This window comes from Solenopsis invicta, chromosome 6 (assembly GCF_016802725.1).
Source record: "Solenopsis invicta isolate M01_SB chromosome 6, UNIL_Sinv_3.0, whole genome shotgun sequence".
Taxonomy (NCBI): domain Eukaryota; kingdom Metazoa; phylum Arthropoda; class Insecta; order Hymenoptera; family Formicidae; genus Solenopsis; species Solenopsis invicta.
The window spans coordinates 12390490-12405211 of NC_052669.1; the positions used below are offsets into that span (position 1 = coordinate 12390490).

The following is a 14722-nucleotide window of genomic DNA, read 5'->3' on the forward strand; positions in this document are numbered from 1 at the left end:
CATAGATAGATATAAGAGTTAAAGAAAATCTTGATTTTTGAATTGCTCTAATTCAATTTTTATTACTTCCTGCATTATTGTATGTGTAATGCGCATATAATATCTCTTTTCTAGTTTTTCTAACCTAGGCTGTAAGAATTTGCAGAAATCGTGTTCTTCACTGCGCAGTTGATCGATCAATTTACTTAACATTTGTTCAAAACTATTATCTTCACGCATTCGTTTTGGGTCTTGCGGTTCTATTGATATGCTCCGACTACGTTTATTTCTGCTATCCGACACAGATAAAACCGGACTCAGCAGACCTAATGAACCAAGACAACTTGGTGAAACTCTCTCAGATATATATGTTAACGGTGAATTTGATATTGATGGTTGTGGTTTTGTTGATGTGGGCAAAAGACAAGTTGATTTGACAGTTTGTTCTGTAACAAAAGAGAAAAATACATAATAAATACAAAACTTTATTACCTTAATTTAACAATTTTTATTTCATAATTGTCTTTAATAGATTAATACTGTTTCGTACTACATCGCATTTGATTTATATCTCCCGCGCGAGCTACGTTTCCCTAGCCAAATTCCCGCCTGACTACGGGCGCTACCATTCGCTCTGCCGCGTCGCGTGTGCTCGTAGCTGTCCGCTCTCTCTCTCTCTCTCTCTCTCTCTCTCTCTCTCTCTCTCTTGGCGCTCGCTGCGTCCGCCGCCAGCGCACAAGAACGCACCCAAACGTTTTTCCCACTTAAATCTGTATCATTCTTCACTACTCGGCACCACCATCACCACGTCGCAAGCTGTACTGCGAGATCGGCTCGTTCGGTTGTGATAATAAACTACATACGAACCAGAGAAGGAGTACTTCCTTCTCGAACACGCCCGACTGCGAGAAATACGTCGCGAATCACAATCGCGTGGACGGCATTGTTGCCATAACAAAGTTTTGGTCTTTCGAGCCGGATCCTCGCCATATTGGATCTGCATCCAGACAGCCGAAAGCAAGGAAGTCGGTTTTGACAGTGGTCAGCAGCGTCGAGACGTGCCAGTGGAGTGCTTACTCAAGCCCAGTGCCGTAACGATGAAGTTAACCTACGTGCACTGCGAGACGGTCGTCGGTCGCCAGACCAGCCGTCGTCGTATCGAGTCATTCGGCCACGAGTAAGCGAGACGGTCGTCGGTCGCCAGACCAGCCGTCGTCATAACGAGTTATTCGGCCACGTGCAGCACTTCGAGGAGGAAGGACAAACAGCGCTCAGGCGTGGCCACGAGAGTCATCGAGCAGCACAAGGCAGCATCAAAGGCGAGAAAACGAGCGTTCGCCTTTCACGAAGACCCGCAAGAGGAACGAGGGCGCATTTCGGAGGACTTCAAGGGCGACCAAGCGCCATCTCCTTGGTCACCTCTCCCGCCGCATCTGAGAACTTCGCATCATCAAGATCGCGTTCTAGAATATCACGCTTTCTGTAACAAGGTAAGGGCGGCTAACAAGCGTGGCTGTTCCAATCGAGGGATCATTTTCGAGTAACAGTAAGTCTTATATACCGTTTCAAAATGCCCACTGAACAAGACATAACCTCCCAGATAACAATTTGTGACGGTTCACGTCACCCTCACAGCGTGATATCACGTATGCGTGCAACATCGCAGTCATATTGCCCTATCAATGTGATAGCGGCACGTGTGCGTGCATGGAAGGTGGCATTATGAAGTCATGCGTGAGAAGATATATGAGTGATCGAAAAGAATATTTTATATATTCTATCGTTGTGTATGATTGTATATTTATCATGGTGTATTTTTCATGGTGAGAATTGATATCACCCTCACGTGTGATACTCACACGTGCATGCACCAACGCAATCACTTTGCCTGCACAACGTGACGGAATAAAATATGATCAAAATATTAAATCGTCATGCATTTTACAATTTTATATAATTTTCTTATTAATATAACAATATATAAAAAATATATATTTTAGTATCATAGGAAACATTTTATATATGATTTTTTTGTAATTTTTATTGCTAATTAATAAGAAATTATAGGACAAATACAGTTTCTTTTTTACTATAATTTTTAAATAATTTTCAATATGAAATTTATATATAACATACATAATTTATATATAATATAGTTTTATATTATATACACATAATACATATAATTTTTTATTTAATATATTAAATTATTTATCTATTTATTTATCTATTTTAAGTATTTTCAATTTTAATTATGAATTTAAAAATATTACGTATTATGTAATTTACAAAATTGTGCTTCCTTTTTTAACTTTTAAATTTTATCCCATTTTATTGTAAGGCAATATTACTTTCTAAGTTTAAACTTGCGCGCATATTTATTCTGAACGCACCGCAGTGACTGTGAAAAAAAGTTCCATTCGCCGGTTGGCTGCGTGTACAGTACATACTATACATACACTGATTGTGCTTAGGATTTTGCTCATGCAATCCTATTATAATTCGTTAACTATATTGCAGAGTGGAAGGTTGAACAAGTCCGTACCAATTAAGAAAAAGAAGAAAGTGATTGGAGGGATAATTAAATCATTTGGAGGTATGTAGATACATGTTTATTATTGTATGTTCGGGTAAATGTTAAGATTACTCCCACCTCCTCCGATTTTTAGGTTCATTCGACGCGTTTTTGCACGAAATGAACGAATCTGGCAGAAAAAAGTGTCGGACTGACCCGCGAATCGAGATATCAAGCGTTAAAGTTGATGACTATTTAGGTTAGGATATCTAATCTAACGTTTGACTACGAAGATATTCGATTCGCCAGTCAGATATTCGGAAGAAACGTATACTTGTAAGTCGCGCTAATGGCGATGAAGTTTGTTATATCACGTTAATAATAATAATAATAATGTTTGTTATATACCGTAATAACAATAATAAAAAATATATATATATATAATTAGTGTACGTTTTTTAAAATAACCCTATGTATAATTTTAATATTTTTATTTATTATTTTATAATTTAACAATAAAATAAAATTCATATCGTTTGCACGCGTGTGGCATTCACGTGTGTAGACGATATGAATCTCAATTGGTGCACTCATATCAGATTCATGTCGCCCGCATGCGTGCGGCATTCACACGTGCGGGCGATATGAGTCTCAAATGCGGACATATCTGCATGGTTCTGTGCAGGCACACTGTGACGATTATTACGCACACGTGCGCGCACCGTGCACTCATTATGCAGGCATTTTGTTATCTGGGGCAGTGTCCGGTAAAATTCGAGAGCTTATTAGTGTACCCGGTCCCTCACGCAGTCTCGCGTCGCCATCGCCGTCAAGTGTATCCGACACACAAGACTCGGTAGTGCATGTACGATTACGAAGTTAAATCTGCCGACCTTCAGCGGGAAATATGACGAGTGGTTCCCATTTTTTGACGCCTTTAATTCAATTAGCCATTTAAATCTATCGCTCAATAACGTGCAAAAATTACAATACTTGCGTGCGTCTCTTTCAGGAGAAGCCAGCGACGTCATCAGCTCGTTGGAAATTTCGGACATCAATTACGAAGTGGCCTGGAGGCTATTAAAAGAACGGTATGACAACAAACGTGTCATAGTGCATACACACATGTAACGCTGGTGGTTTTCGTGCGGCTGCGGGAGGTGTCGGAATACGGTTGCGGATAAGCTCGCCGGATTGGTCGGGTTCGGTATAATAATCGCACTCGGTATTTAGCTGACAAACATATGAGATCTTTATTTGAATATAGTATTTACAAGTAGCCTCATTCGCAGATTGTGTCTAACGCCTCGCGACAAGTGGACCCAGCCTTAGCGGGGACGCGATTGGCTCGCGGTGGTCGCGGCGACCAATTGCCACCAAGCGGTCGGAATTTCGAGCGATGGTAATGATAAGCGCGCGGTGACGCGGGGGCTAACGAACGCGCTAGGCGAGAGCCAAGACTGAAGTATGAAACAAGAATTAATAACCGCGAGAGTACGGATGAGCCGGTAAAGTGACAAAAGATAATTCTAACTTAAACGGAGACATAATAAGAGCTGGAGTACTAGAACTACGAAATTATAAGAATACAAAAATAACTCTAACTTAAATTAAATCGCGTGGTTTGAAACGAACTCGGTGTCCGGGGAGATCGGGGAGCCGCGGAACGCGGGATCGGAGCGACGGTGACGATTCCGCGTCTCGCCCGAGCCGCCTCGTGCAAAACGAGGCGAAGTTCTCGCCAGGACGCGGATGCCCTGACGAGGCTTTAGGTTACACGAGATTCTTCCCTGAGGGAGAGGACGGAAGGGATTGGCTAGGGATACCCAGCCGGCGGACTCGACGAGGATGCTCGTCGTGGGCGGTGATTCGCCGAGGATACTCGGCTACGGAGCACGGCGAGGATGCTCGCCGTGATTGGCTGTGTACGGTATTCGGTACGATAGGATGAGCCGAGGATACTCGGCTAGTCGGAACGACGAGGATACTCGTCGAGGGGAGTCAGGATGAGGCGAGTATGCTCGTCCTCTTGGGAGTCGGAGTGCGGTCGAGGATACTCGACCTGTTGGATTCGGCGGACCGGGAAGATCTGTCTCGGCGTTCCCACTGCCGGCTTATATATCCGAACGCACGGTTGGGCGGACCAATCCGTGCGTTCGGTCGGCTGGCCCGGAGTGGGAGCGTTGCCGAACGCCACGGGCGGCGCGCGTGCTGCCGCGTGATCGTCACGACAGGTTAGCTCGGTGCGCGCACGTGGCGTTCTGCCGGTGAATTGCTCGGGTGGACGGAGCGGAGTGGCCGCGCGCGCGAGGTGGAGGGGCGTTTTGTTACATCACCTCCCCCCTTCGTGAGTGGCGAACTTTGGCCACTACGCCGGGAATTCCCGCACGTAGTGGCACTGGCCATCACGATTAAACCGGAGCGTGAAGCGGCGGTTGGCGAGGCGAACTTTATACACCCGCGAAACCGTGGCCGCGTAGTAAGGGACGTACACGGTTAGGTCGTCGGTGATCCGCACTGGTAGAGGCGGTTGGTCCGGGCGGGCGCCGGTCTTGGTCGTGGGTGTCGTCTCCGGTACTCGGGGGGCCTTCGTGGCTGCCGGTAAGGCTGATGTCGGAGCGGTGGGTTCGCTTGCGGCGGTCTGCGTGGCGACAGTTGCGGCGACTGCTGGTCCCGGCGTTGGGGAGGTCTCTTCCGGCGGCGTCGAGGTGGTGCTCTTATGAAGCAGGCTGGTTTCCTCCGCGTGTCCTGAGGCGCGGTGGCGGTGATAGCCCCGTTGTCGTCATCCAGGTCCGACAACGGGTCTCCGAACAGCGCCGTTAGCTGGCGGCGCGTTTGCTCTTGCCGTGCTCTTTTATTTGGTCGGCCGGCTCGTCGTGGTATTAGCGGCGGTTCGGCCAGTAGTGCGGCGAGTTTCCGCGCGTTTGTTGCCGAAGAACGCTGTACCCGTACGCCGACCACTGGGTGTCTGGTCGCCCGGCTCGTCGAAGGCGCAGGGTTGCGCTTGGCGGGTTTTGCCCTTTGTACCAGATCTGGCGGCGGCGCGCGGATGGCGGTGACCGGCCTTGCACGCCTTGGGACGGGCGGTGACGTTCCCGGAAGGACGGGCAAGCTTCGCTGACAGGCGGAGCGGTGTCGTGCCTCGAGAGACCCTGGCGCGATGTTGCGTGTCGAGCGTTCCGGTGTCCCGGTGGCGGTCGGACTTGGTCGTCGGTGTGGCGGTGACGGGAACAACTTCGGTAGGTCTGGCGTGGTGTGCATCATCCTCTGCCAGAGGATCTCGAATTCGGCGTCGTTGGCCGGAGCGGTAAGAATTGCGTCTAGCTCGGAGTCCATAGCGGATTCGGTCTTTCTGCAGGTTTCTGGTTGCGGTGATCCCCTTTATATATCGTGCTGGCTTGGGGGAGGTAGCTCCTTCCCTTCCGGCAGTCATGCCGTCCGGGCGTGATCGGCACGAGCCCTGTGGCTGGGCAGGCCGTCGTTCGCTCCTGCATCATCATCGTCGGCGTCGTCTGCCCCGGATTCGTCGGTCCCGCCATCGTCTGTCATGGCGTCTACGGTCGTGTCGTCTGCTCCTGCGTCGGCTGCTTCGGTGTTGGCTGCTTCCTCACGGTCCGTCCCCGCGTGGTCTGTTCCTCGGGTCTGTTCGTGTCGCTGACCCGGCTTAAGGTCTTGCACATGTATGTGGCGATGCCACTTACCGTGTTTGTCCCGTAGGTCGACGACGACCGGCGAATGGATCTTCCGGACCTCCAGCGGTCCGATGTACTTGGGGGCTAATTTTGAGTTAAAGGCCTTGCCCTTGTTCGAGAGGGGATGGTCCCTCTTCCAGACGATGTCTCCTATGGCGGGTTTCCATGCCCGTCTCCTTAAATTATAATACCTCTCTTGACGGTTGAAGGCTCAGGCGAGGTTCGTTCGGACCACCTCGTATGCTTCCTGGAGTCGTCGCTGGTTGGTGGCTGGAGCGGCTGTCGGCGCGTGTCTCTCGTCTGGGTCTCGTGGTGGCGTCTCAAGTTCCCGCCCGCAGTTCAGATAGGCGGGCGTGTAGCCGGTAGCGTCGTGGACGGCGGTATTATATGCAAATTGCAGCGCTGGGATGTGCTGATCCCAGCGGCGGTGATCCCGGCCGACGAATTGTGCGATCATTGTTTTGACCGTCTTATTGGTCCGCTCGACGGGGTTGCAGTGAGGAGCGTGTACTGGAGCCGTCCGGTGGCGGATGCCCAGGTCGCGCAGTCGTTCGCGCACGTGCCCTGCCATGAACTGCGTCCCGTTGTCGGAGATCAGGGTCTCGGGGCAACCGTGGCGGTAGACGACGCGGTCCGTAATGTTCTGGGCGATGGCGGTAGCGGTTGCTCGTCGCAGCGGCACCAACTCCACCCACTTGGTGAAACGGTCTTGTAATACCAGTAGCCAAGCGGCTCCGTTGGTGGACCGCGGGAGAGGTCGGTGGTGACCTGTTCCCAAGGCGCTTCCACGTGGGTTGCGTGCATTAGTCCGGCCGGTCGGACCTGGGCACTCTTGTGCGCCTGGCAATTGGCGCACGCCCGTGACGCGCGATATCGGCGAACATCCCCGGCCAATAGTAACACTGCGCGGCTCGAGCAATGGTTTTAGCAATGCCGAGGTGCCCGGCGGCCGGGTTGTCGTGTACCCGTGCCAGTACGGCCCCTCGTTCGTCGCGAGGTATGCATCGCTTCCATTGTGTCTCGGCGGGTTCGTCCTTAAAGTTGGTCGAATGGAGTATGCGGCGATATAATCGACCGTTACGGATTTCATAGTCCGCGAAGTCCCTCGGCCGCGCCCGTACGCGGAGGAGCTGGCGGCGGTACCACGGGCACGCGGGGTGCGCTTGGTTACTGTACACGGCCGGTAACCTGGATAGCGCGTCGGCAACCCGGTTCAGCTTTCCCGCGCGGTACCGGATGTCGAACGTGTACTGTTGGAGCTCGAGTGCCCATCGGCCGAGTCGGCCGGTGGGGGAATCCAGGCGGCGTAGCCACTGGAGGGCCTGGTGGTCGGTGACGACCGTAAACTCGTACCCTTCCAGGTAACCACGCATATGCCGGATGCCCCACACCACGGCCAGGCACTCGAGCTCGGTGGCACTATAATTTTTCTCCGCGCCGTTGAGCGACCGGCTGGCGTATGCGATGACGCGTTCCCCCTCGTCGAAGTGCTGCGAGAGAACGGCGCCAAGACCGTACGTGCTGGTACGACCAACGGCGTCCGTCTGGAGGACGAACCGGCGCGAGAAATCTGGACACGCGAGGGTGGGTGCGGAGGTGAGCGCGTGCTTGAGCTCGCGAAAAGCGGCCTCTTCGTCGGGTCCCCACGTCCATCGGGCGTTCTTTCGCGTGAGGCGGGTGAGCGGCGCGGCGGTCTCGGAAAAGCTAGGTGTGAAGCGACGGTACCATGACGCGAGCCCCACGAATTGTCGGACTTGTCGTACGTTTGTCGGGGTTGGCCACTGTGCGACGGCGCGAACCTTGTCGGGATCGGTGCGGATTCCCTGGCCATCCACGATGTGGCCCAAGTATTTAAGTTCGTTGAGACAGAACTGGCATTTTTCCGGATTTAACCGGAGCTTGGCTTGGCGTAGTCGCCGAAAAACTTCCTGCAGGTGCTGCAGATGGTCGGAGAATGTTGCGCTGGTCACGATAATGTCGTCTAGATAGACGAACACGTGAGGTTCCAATTCGGGGCCCAGTATTCGGTCGAGCAAACGTTGGAACGTCACCGGAGCCGAATGCAGTCCGAAAGGCATGACAGTGAACTGCATTAGGCCCCGGCCCGGAACGGTGAAGGCGGTGATTGGCCGGCTATCGGGCGTGAGTGGAATCTGCCAATAACCTTGCTGTAGGTCGAGCGTAGTGAGGTATCGGCCCCCGCGCAGCTTGTCCAGTGTGGCGGGGATTTGTGGTAGTGGGTACGCATCCCGCTCGGTGACTTCGTTTACCTTCCGGAAGTCAATACAAAAACGGTGTTTTCCGTCCTTTTTCCGCACTATAACCACCGGGGAGCTCCATGCGCTGGTTGATGGCTCGATAATACCGGCTTCTTCCATTTTGCGGACCTCCTCATCGATGATGCTTTGCATCGCCGGGTTGCGCGGTCGGTACCGTTGTTTGATCGGTACGTCTGTTTTCAGCCGGATCTGGTGGCTGGCCTGGTCGGTCGGCCCTCGTACCTCCTCGAACTTGGCCAACTCCATGGCCAGGAAGGCTTGGAGCTCCCGCTCCTCTTGTGCGGTTCGTTTTACCATGCCCGGGGTCACTGAGTACGCCGCGGGTGGCGTTTTTCGGAGCTGGAGAGGTGGCGGGGGTATAGCGATCTGTAGTCGGGCCCACAGGTCGGTTCCTATGAGCATCGGGCTGTCTAAGGACGGAAGGATCTGGAAGGTGTGTTCGAGTTGACGGCCGGCGATTCGGAGGCGGAGTTTGACGCGGCTTGGCGTGGTGGCAGTGGTGCCGTCGGCTAGGTGGATTGCCTCCTCCTGTTCCTGCGGCCATATCCGCATCTCCTTGGCATACCCGGCGACCTGTCGGTTGATGATGGATACTTCGGCCACGGTGTCCAGTAGAGCGGAAATCCGGTGTCGTCCCAGGCGGACCGGTATATGGGGTCGTGGTGTGTACTTTATGCGGACTCGGGCCGAGGAGTGGTTGTATCCCCGGCCGTTGCGGCGTTTCCCGCCCGAGGATGACAGTCCTTCGTGAGAACGCCGTCCTTCCCGCACTGCGAGCAAAATTTGCGTGCGGGTCTCCTGCATTCGAAACGGCTGTGTCCGCGCTGTTTACAGCGCCAGCAGGCGGTTGCGCGGTCGTAGGGCGGGGTGTCGGCGGGTGTAGCGGTGTTGACTTTTTTCCTCTCGGCACGGGTCTCATTCTCCCGGGCCCGGGAGATATCTTCGAACTCGGCAGCCTGGTCGGCCAGGTCGGCAAAGTCCGTAGCGTCGCTCATGCGCACGTACAATTTGTATTCCGCTCGCAGGTTTTCGTACAGGCGGTCTACCTTTTCTGCCTGGGTAAAACCCCCGGCGCGCCGCATCGGCGCAGGGCGGTCGCGTACTTGGCGTAAGCTTCGTTGGGTTGTTGTCGGCGTTCTTGTATTTCGCGCATCAGTTTAGCTTGATACCGTCGCGGTAGGTAATGCCGTCGTAGGGCGCTGGTGAAGTCGGTCCACGTTTCCCAGGATTCTCGCTCATTTCGATACCATGCCAGAGCATCCCCCTTTAATAACTCTGGAAGTCCGGCCTTCATCTGGTTGTCGGTGTATTGGTATTCTTCCTGCAGTTCTGTTACGCGCTCTAGGAATGACAGAGGGTCGCGACCGTCGAAGTGGCAACCCCATTTGCGTATTTGATTCATAATCTTACTATGCGAGTGGGACTCGCTTCCGGTGACCGGTGGGGACGGGCTCGCGGTTTCCGGCGCGGGTGCGCCAGCGGACTGGTTCGGATTGGTCATCGCGAGGAAGTGATGGGTTACGCGGTATCGTAACTCGTCAAGTGTACCGGTCGTCTCTATCTGATAAGTCTGAGCTAACAACTCGAGCTGGTCTCGCGGCAGCTGTTCGGTCCACTCGGCGAGAGGCATTTATTTCCGGGTGCGATTATCGGTTTTTAAAACGGTCCCTGTTCGGGCGCCATGTAACGCTGGTGGTTTTCGTGCGGCTGCGGGAGGTGTCGGAATAGGGTTGCGGATAAGCTCGCCGGATTGGTCGGGTTCGGTATAATAATCGCACTCGGTATTTAGCTGACAAACATATGAGATCTTTATTTGAATATAGTATTTACAAGTAGCCTCATTCGCAGATTGTGTCTAACGCCTCGCGACAAGTGGACCCAGCCTTAGCGGGGACGCGATTGGCTCGCGGTGGTCGCGGCGACCAATTGCCGCCAAGCGGTCGGCATTTCGAGCGATGGTAATGATAAGCGCGCGGTGACGCGGGGGCTAACGAACGCGCTAGGCGAGAGCCAAGACTGAAGTATGAAACAAGAATTAATAACCGCGAGAGTACGGATGAGCCGGTAAAGTGACAAAAGATAATTCTAACTTAAACGGAGACATAATAAGAGCTGGAGTACTAGAACTACGAAATTATAAGAATACAAAAATAACTCTAACTTAAATTAAATCGCGTGGTTTGAAACGGACTCGGTGTCCGGGGAGATCGGGGAGCCGCGGAACGCGGGATCGGAGCGACGGTGACGATTCCGCGTCTCGCCCGAGCCGCCTCGTGCAAAACGAGGCGAAGTTCTCGCCAGGACGCGGATGCCCTGACGAGGCTTTAGGTTACACGAGATTCTTCCCTGAGGGAGAGGACGGAAGGGATTGGCTAGGGATACCCAGCCGGCGGACTCGACGAGGATGCTCGTCGTGGGCGGTGATTCGCCGAGGATACTCGGCTACGGAGCACGGCGAGGATGCTCGCCGTGATTGGCTGTGTACGGTATTCGGTACGATAGGATGAGCCGAGGATACTCGGCTAGTCGGAACGACGAGGATACTCGTCGAGGGGAGTCAGGATGAGGCGAGTATGCTCGTCCTCTTGGGAGTCGGAGTGCGGTCGAGGATACTCGACCTGTCGGATTCTGCGGACCGGGAAGATCTGTCTCGGCGTTCCCACTGCCGGCTTATATATCCGAACGCACGGTTGGGCGGACCAATCCGTGCGTTCGGTCGGCTGGCCCGGAGTGGGAGCGTTGCCGAACGCCACGGGCGGCGCGCGTGCTGCCGCGTGATCGTCACGACAGGTTAGCTCGGTGCGCGCACGTGGCGTTCTGCCGGTGAATTGCTCGGGTGGACGGAGCGGAGTGGCCGCGCGCACGAGGTGGAGGGGCGTTTTGTTACACATATTAGAGCAATCATGGAGCTTCCGTCCATGACCAAAGAAAATTCCTGCGAACTGAGGCAAGTCGCGGATGGCGCTTCCAAGCATATACGTGCTCTTCAAGCATTAAAGCGTCCAACTACTCAGTGGGACGACCTCCTTGTATACATATTAAGTTCTAAGCTCGACGTAATCACCTTACGAGAATGGCAGTCTTCACTACCGGGCACGGACTTCCGACTCTAAAGCAATTCACAGAGTTTATAAATCACAGATGTCAGGTTTTAGAAGCAACGGGCAAGTCCAGCATTATTTCTACCAAAAATATTAACACACGTTCTCAGTCAAATACGAAACGTCAAGCAGCTTGCGCCGCGACAATCAGTTTTAAATGTAATTATTGTCAAGGCGATCATTCAATTTATAGTTGCCAAGATTTCTTGGCTCTTCCAGTTTCCCGCAGGAATTCAGAAATTCGCAGTCGCAAATTATGCACTAATTGCTTACGCTCTACAACGCATAATGCCAACAAATGCCCATCAGGCAGCTGTAGAACCTGCAAGGCAAAGCATAACACACTGCTTCACATTGCAAACCTCTCAAACTCACAAAACGACAAGGAGAATCGCGAGAATTCATCTCCTGCAGACCCTACAAAGGCATTAGTTACACATACAGCTAGTCTCTCAGACAGAAGGTATGCCATGCTATCTACTGCCATCGTATACGTTTATGATAGTCAAGGGTCACGTACAACGTGTCGTGCGTTGTTAGATTGCGGTTCTCAGGCAAATTTCATCTTAAGAAAATTATTAGATAAGCTAAATTTGAGACCAAAATCTCTAAATCTATCCATTTCAGGTATTAAGGGCTCTACTACTAGATCCACTCAGATTGTTCGTCTGAAGTTACAGTCTCGTCTAAATTCATACTCAGTCAACATCGAATGCATCGTTAGTGAACAAGTAACAGACAATTTTCCTGCATTCACAATCAACCGAAGCTTCTTCGACATCCCCCGCAATCTACGCTTAGCAGATCCTCGCTTCTACGAGTCTTCGGAAGTCGACCTGTTAATTGGCGTTGATTTGTTCTGGGAGTTGTTATACGTGGGACAGGTGCAATCTTCGCCGAGGCACCCAACGTTGCAGAAGACTCTTTTAGGGTGCATTGTGGCTGGTAGAACTAACAGCACCTCCAACGCCCCGCGGAGGGTACGATCATTCCACGCGGCTATAACTAATTCGCAGTTGCATGATCAATTGGCCCAGTTCTGGCAACAGGAAGGCAACAACAGTAGTTCTACTCACACTCTTGTGGAAGCACAGTGCGAACAGCACTTCATAAACAATGTGACGCGGGATCAAAACGGTAAATTTGTTGTAAAGCTTCCGGTTAGGGAGCAAGTCATTAGCAGAATCGGAAATTCGAAAGAAATCGCGTTAAAACGTCTACTAAACCTTGAAAAACGATTCGAGCGCGACACTAGTTTAAGAGAGCAATACGTAGAATTCATGAACCAATATCGGTCCTTAGGTCACATGAAGGTAGTAAACGCGCAGCCTAATGAAGATTCAATATCGTACTATCTACCGCATCACTGTGTCTTTAAAATGTCCGATCAATCCCCAAAGATTTGCGTAGTCTTCGATGCATCGTGCAAGAGCAGCACGGGCATCTCACTCAACGACGCCCTCATCACAGGGCCAGTCGTACAGCAGGATTTAATGTCCATTCTAATGCGATTCCGTACGCATCGTTACGTCATCGCAGCCGACATTATTAAAATGTACAGGCAAATTTTAGTAGATCCATCTCAAACAAGCTTGCAAAGGATATTATGGCGCGATAATATTTAAGCAGAAATCAAAACATATGAACTAACAACAGTTACGTATGGTACTTCTTCAGCTTCATATTTGGCAACACGATGCCTTAAGTACCTTTCAGAATTATACGCGTCAACATTTCCAGTAGGTTCAAAATGCGTAGAACGCGATTTTTACGTAGACGACTTGCTCACAGGAGCAAACTCGATTGCTGAAGCAAAAACTAAATGAGACGGTACAACTGCTACACCTAGGTTCTTTCGTACTCAGTAAATGGGCATCAAATTATCCGCAAATTTTAGAAAATGTGAACAATCAACGAAGCAACTCAGTCACCATTAGCGACGGTTCAAGCCCGCGTATTTTAAGAATTCTGTGGAATCAGGCAGGAGATACATTGCGTTTTTCTTACAAGGCCGAAGCAAACTCTCACACTGTATCCAAGCGCACGATACTCTCCGAGGTTGCTAGATTATTTAATCCGTTAGATCTTCTCGGACCCGTGGTAGTTATCGCAAAAATAATTCTTCAGGAATTATGGCAAGCAGGTTGTCAATGGGACGAGTCCGTCCCTCAAACTATACAATCGCGTTGGTCAAAATTTAAACTACAATTGCCAGAATTAAACAATTTACAGATTTCACGGTGTATAAAATTTGCCGCAGAGCCACATCTCGTGCAGATACATGGATTCTGCGATGCCAGTGAACGTGCTTACGGCACGTGCATCTACGTCCGAACGGAGGACGGCGGTAAATATCGCATTGAGCTCCTGTGCTCGAAATCTCGCATTGCACCTCTCAAGGCTATCTTGTTACCAAGGCCAGAATTATCCGCTGCGCTGCTTTTAGCACAGTTATTAGAAAAGGTTCGGGAATCAATCGACCTGTCGTACATGAACATCTTACTCTGGTCAGATTCCACAATTGCTTTAAACTGGTTGACATCACCTTCTCGAAATGGTCGGCCTTCGTTGCCAACCGAGTCGGCGAGATTCAACGTCTAACAAAACTAGAAGATTGGCGACATATCTCATCTTCAAACAATCCCGCGGACATGTTATCGTGTGGGCTCGATCCTCGCGACCTAACAAACGCAACTTTGTGGTGGCACGGCCCCGCATTCTTGCAATATGAGCAAGAGCGTTGGCCCAGTGGAAGGTTTTCTCAGCTAGGAGATGACATTCCCGAAGGACGGGGAGTCTCCGTAGCTATCGCCACATTCGAGTCTTCAGTAATCGACAAATTGATGAGTAGGATTTCTGATTTAAACAAGATGTGCATTCTAGCTTATTGCCTTAGATTTTACAAAAAATATCGACCAATTACATTGACAAGTTTTATCTCTCATACTGAGATATCTAACGCATTGAATATTGCATGTACAGCAGTACAAAGAAGTGCATTTTCCGGTGAGGAAAAAAACATACAAAGCACTGAGCAAGGGCAATCCTATCAACACATCTAGTAAAACGCTATCTCTGTCCCTCTTCATAGACGAATTTGGCCTCATCCGAGTGGGGGGTAGGCTTCAAAATTCTAATTTGCAATTTGAGGCACGG

General features: G+C 51.1%; 2 protein-coding genes across 2 annotated transcripts; one reads left to right on the top strand and one right to left on the bottom strand.

Moving 5' to 3' along the window:
- Positions 1–4990: 4990 nt before the first annotated feature.
- On the bottom strand, positions 4991–5830 carry LOC120358034 (serine/arginine repetitive matrix protein 1-like). The gene has a single exon (XM_039450460.1). The coding sequence runs from the start codon at positions 5828–5830 to the stop codon at positions 4991–4993; it is 840 nt and encodes a 279-aa protein (XP_039306394.1).
- A 5708-nt stretch (positions 5831–11538) lies between these two features.
- Positions 11539–14167, top strand: LOC105207848. Its single transcript, XM_011177492.2, has 2 exons — positions 11539–13044; positions 13358–14167. The coding sequence occupies exons 1-2, from the start codon at positions 11539–11541 to the stop codon at positions 14165–14167; spliced, it is 2316 nt and encodes a 771-aa protein (XP_011175794.1).
- Positions 14168–14722: the final 555 nt, after the last annotated feature.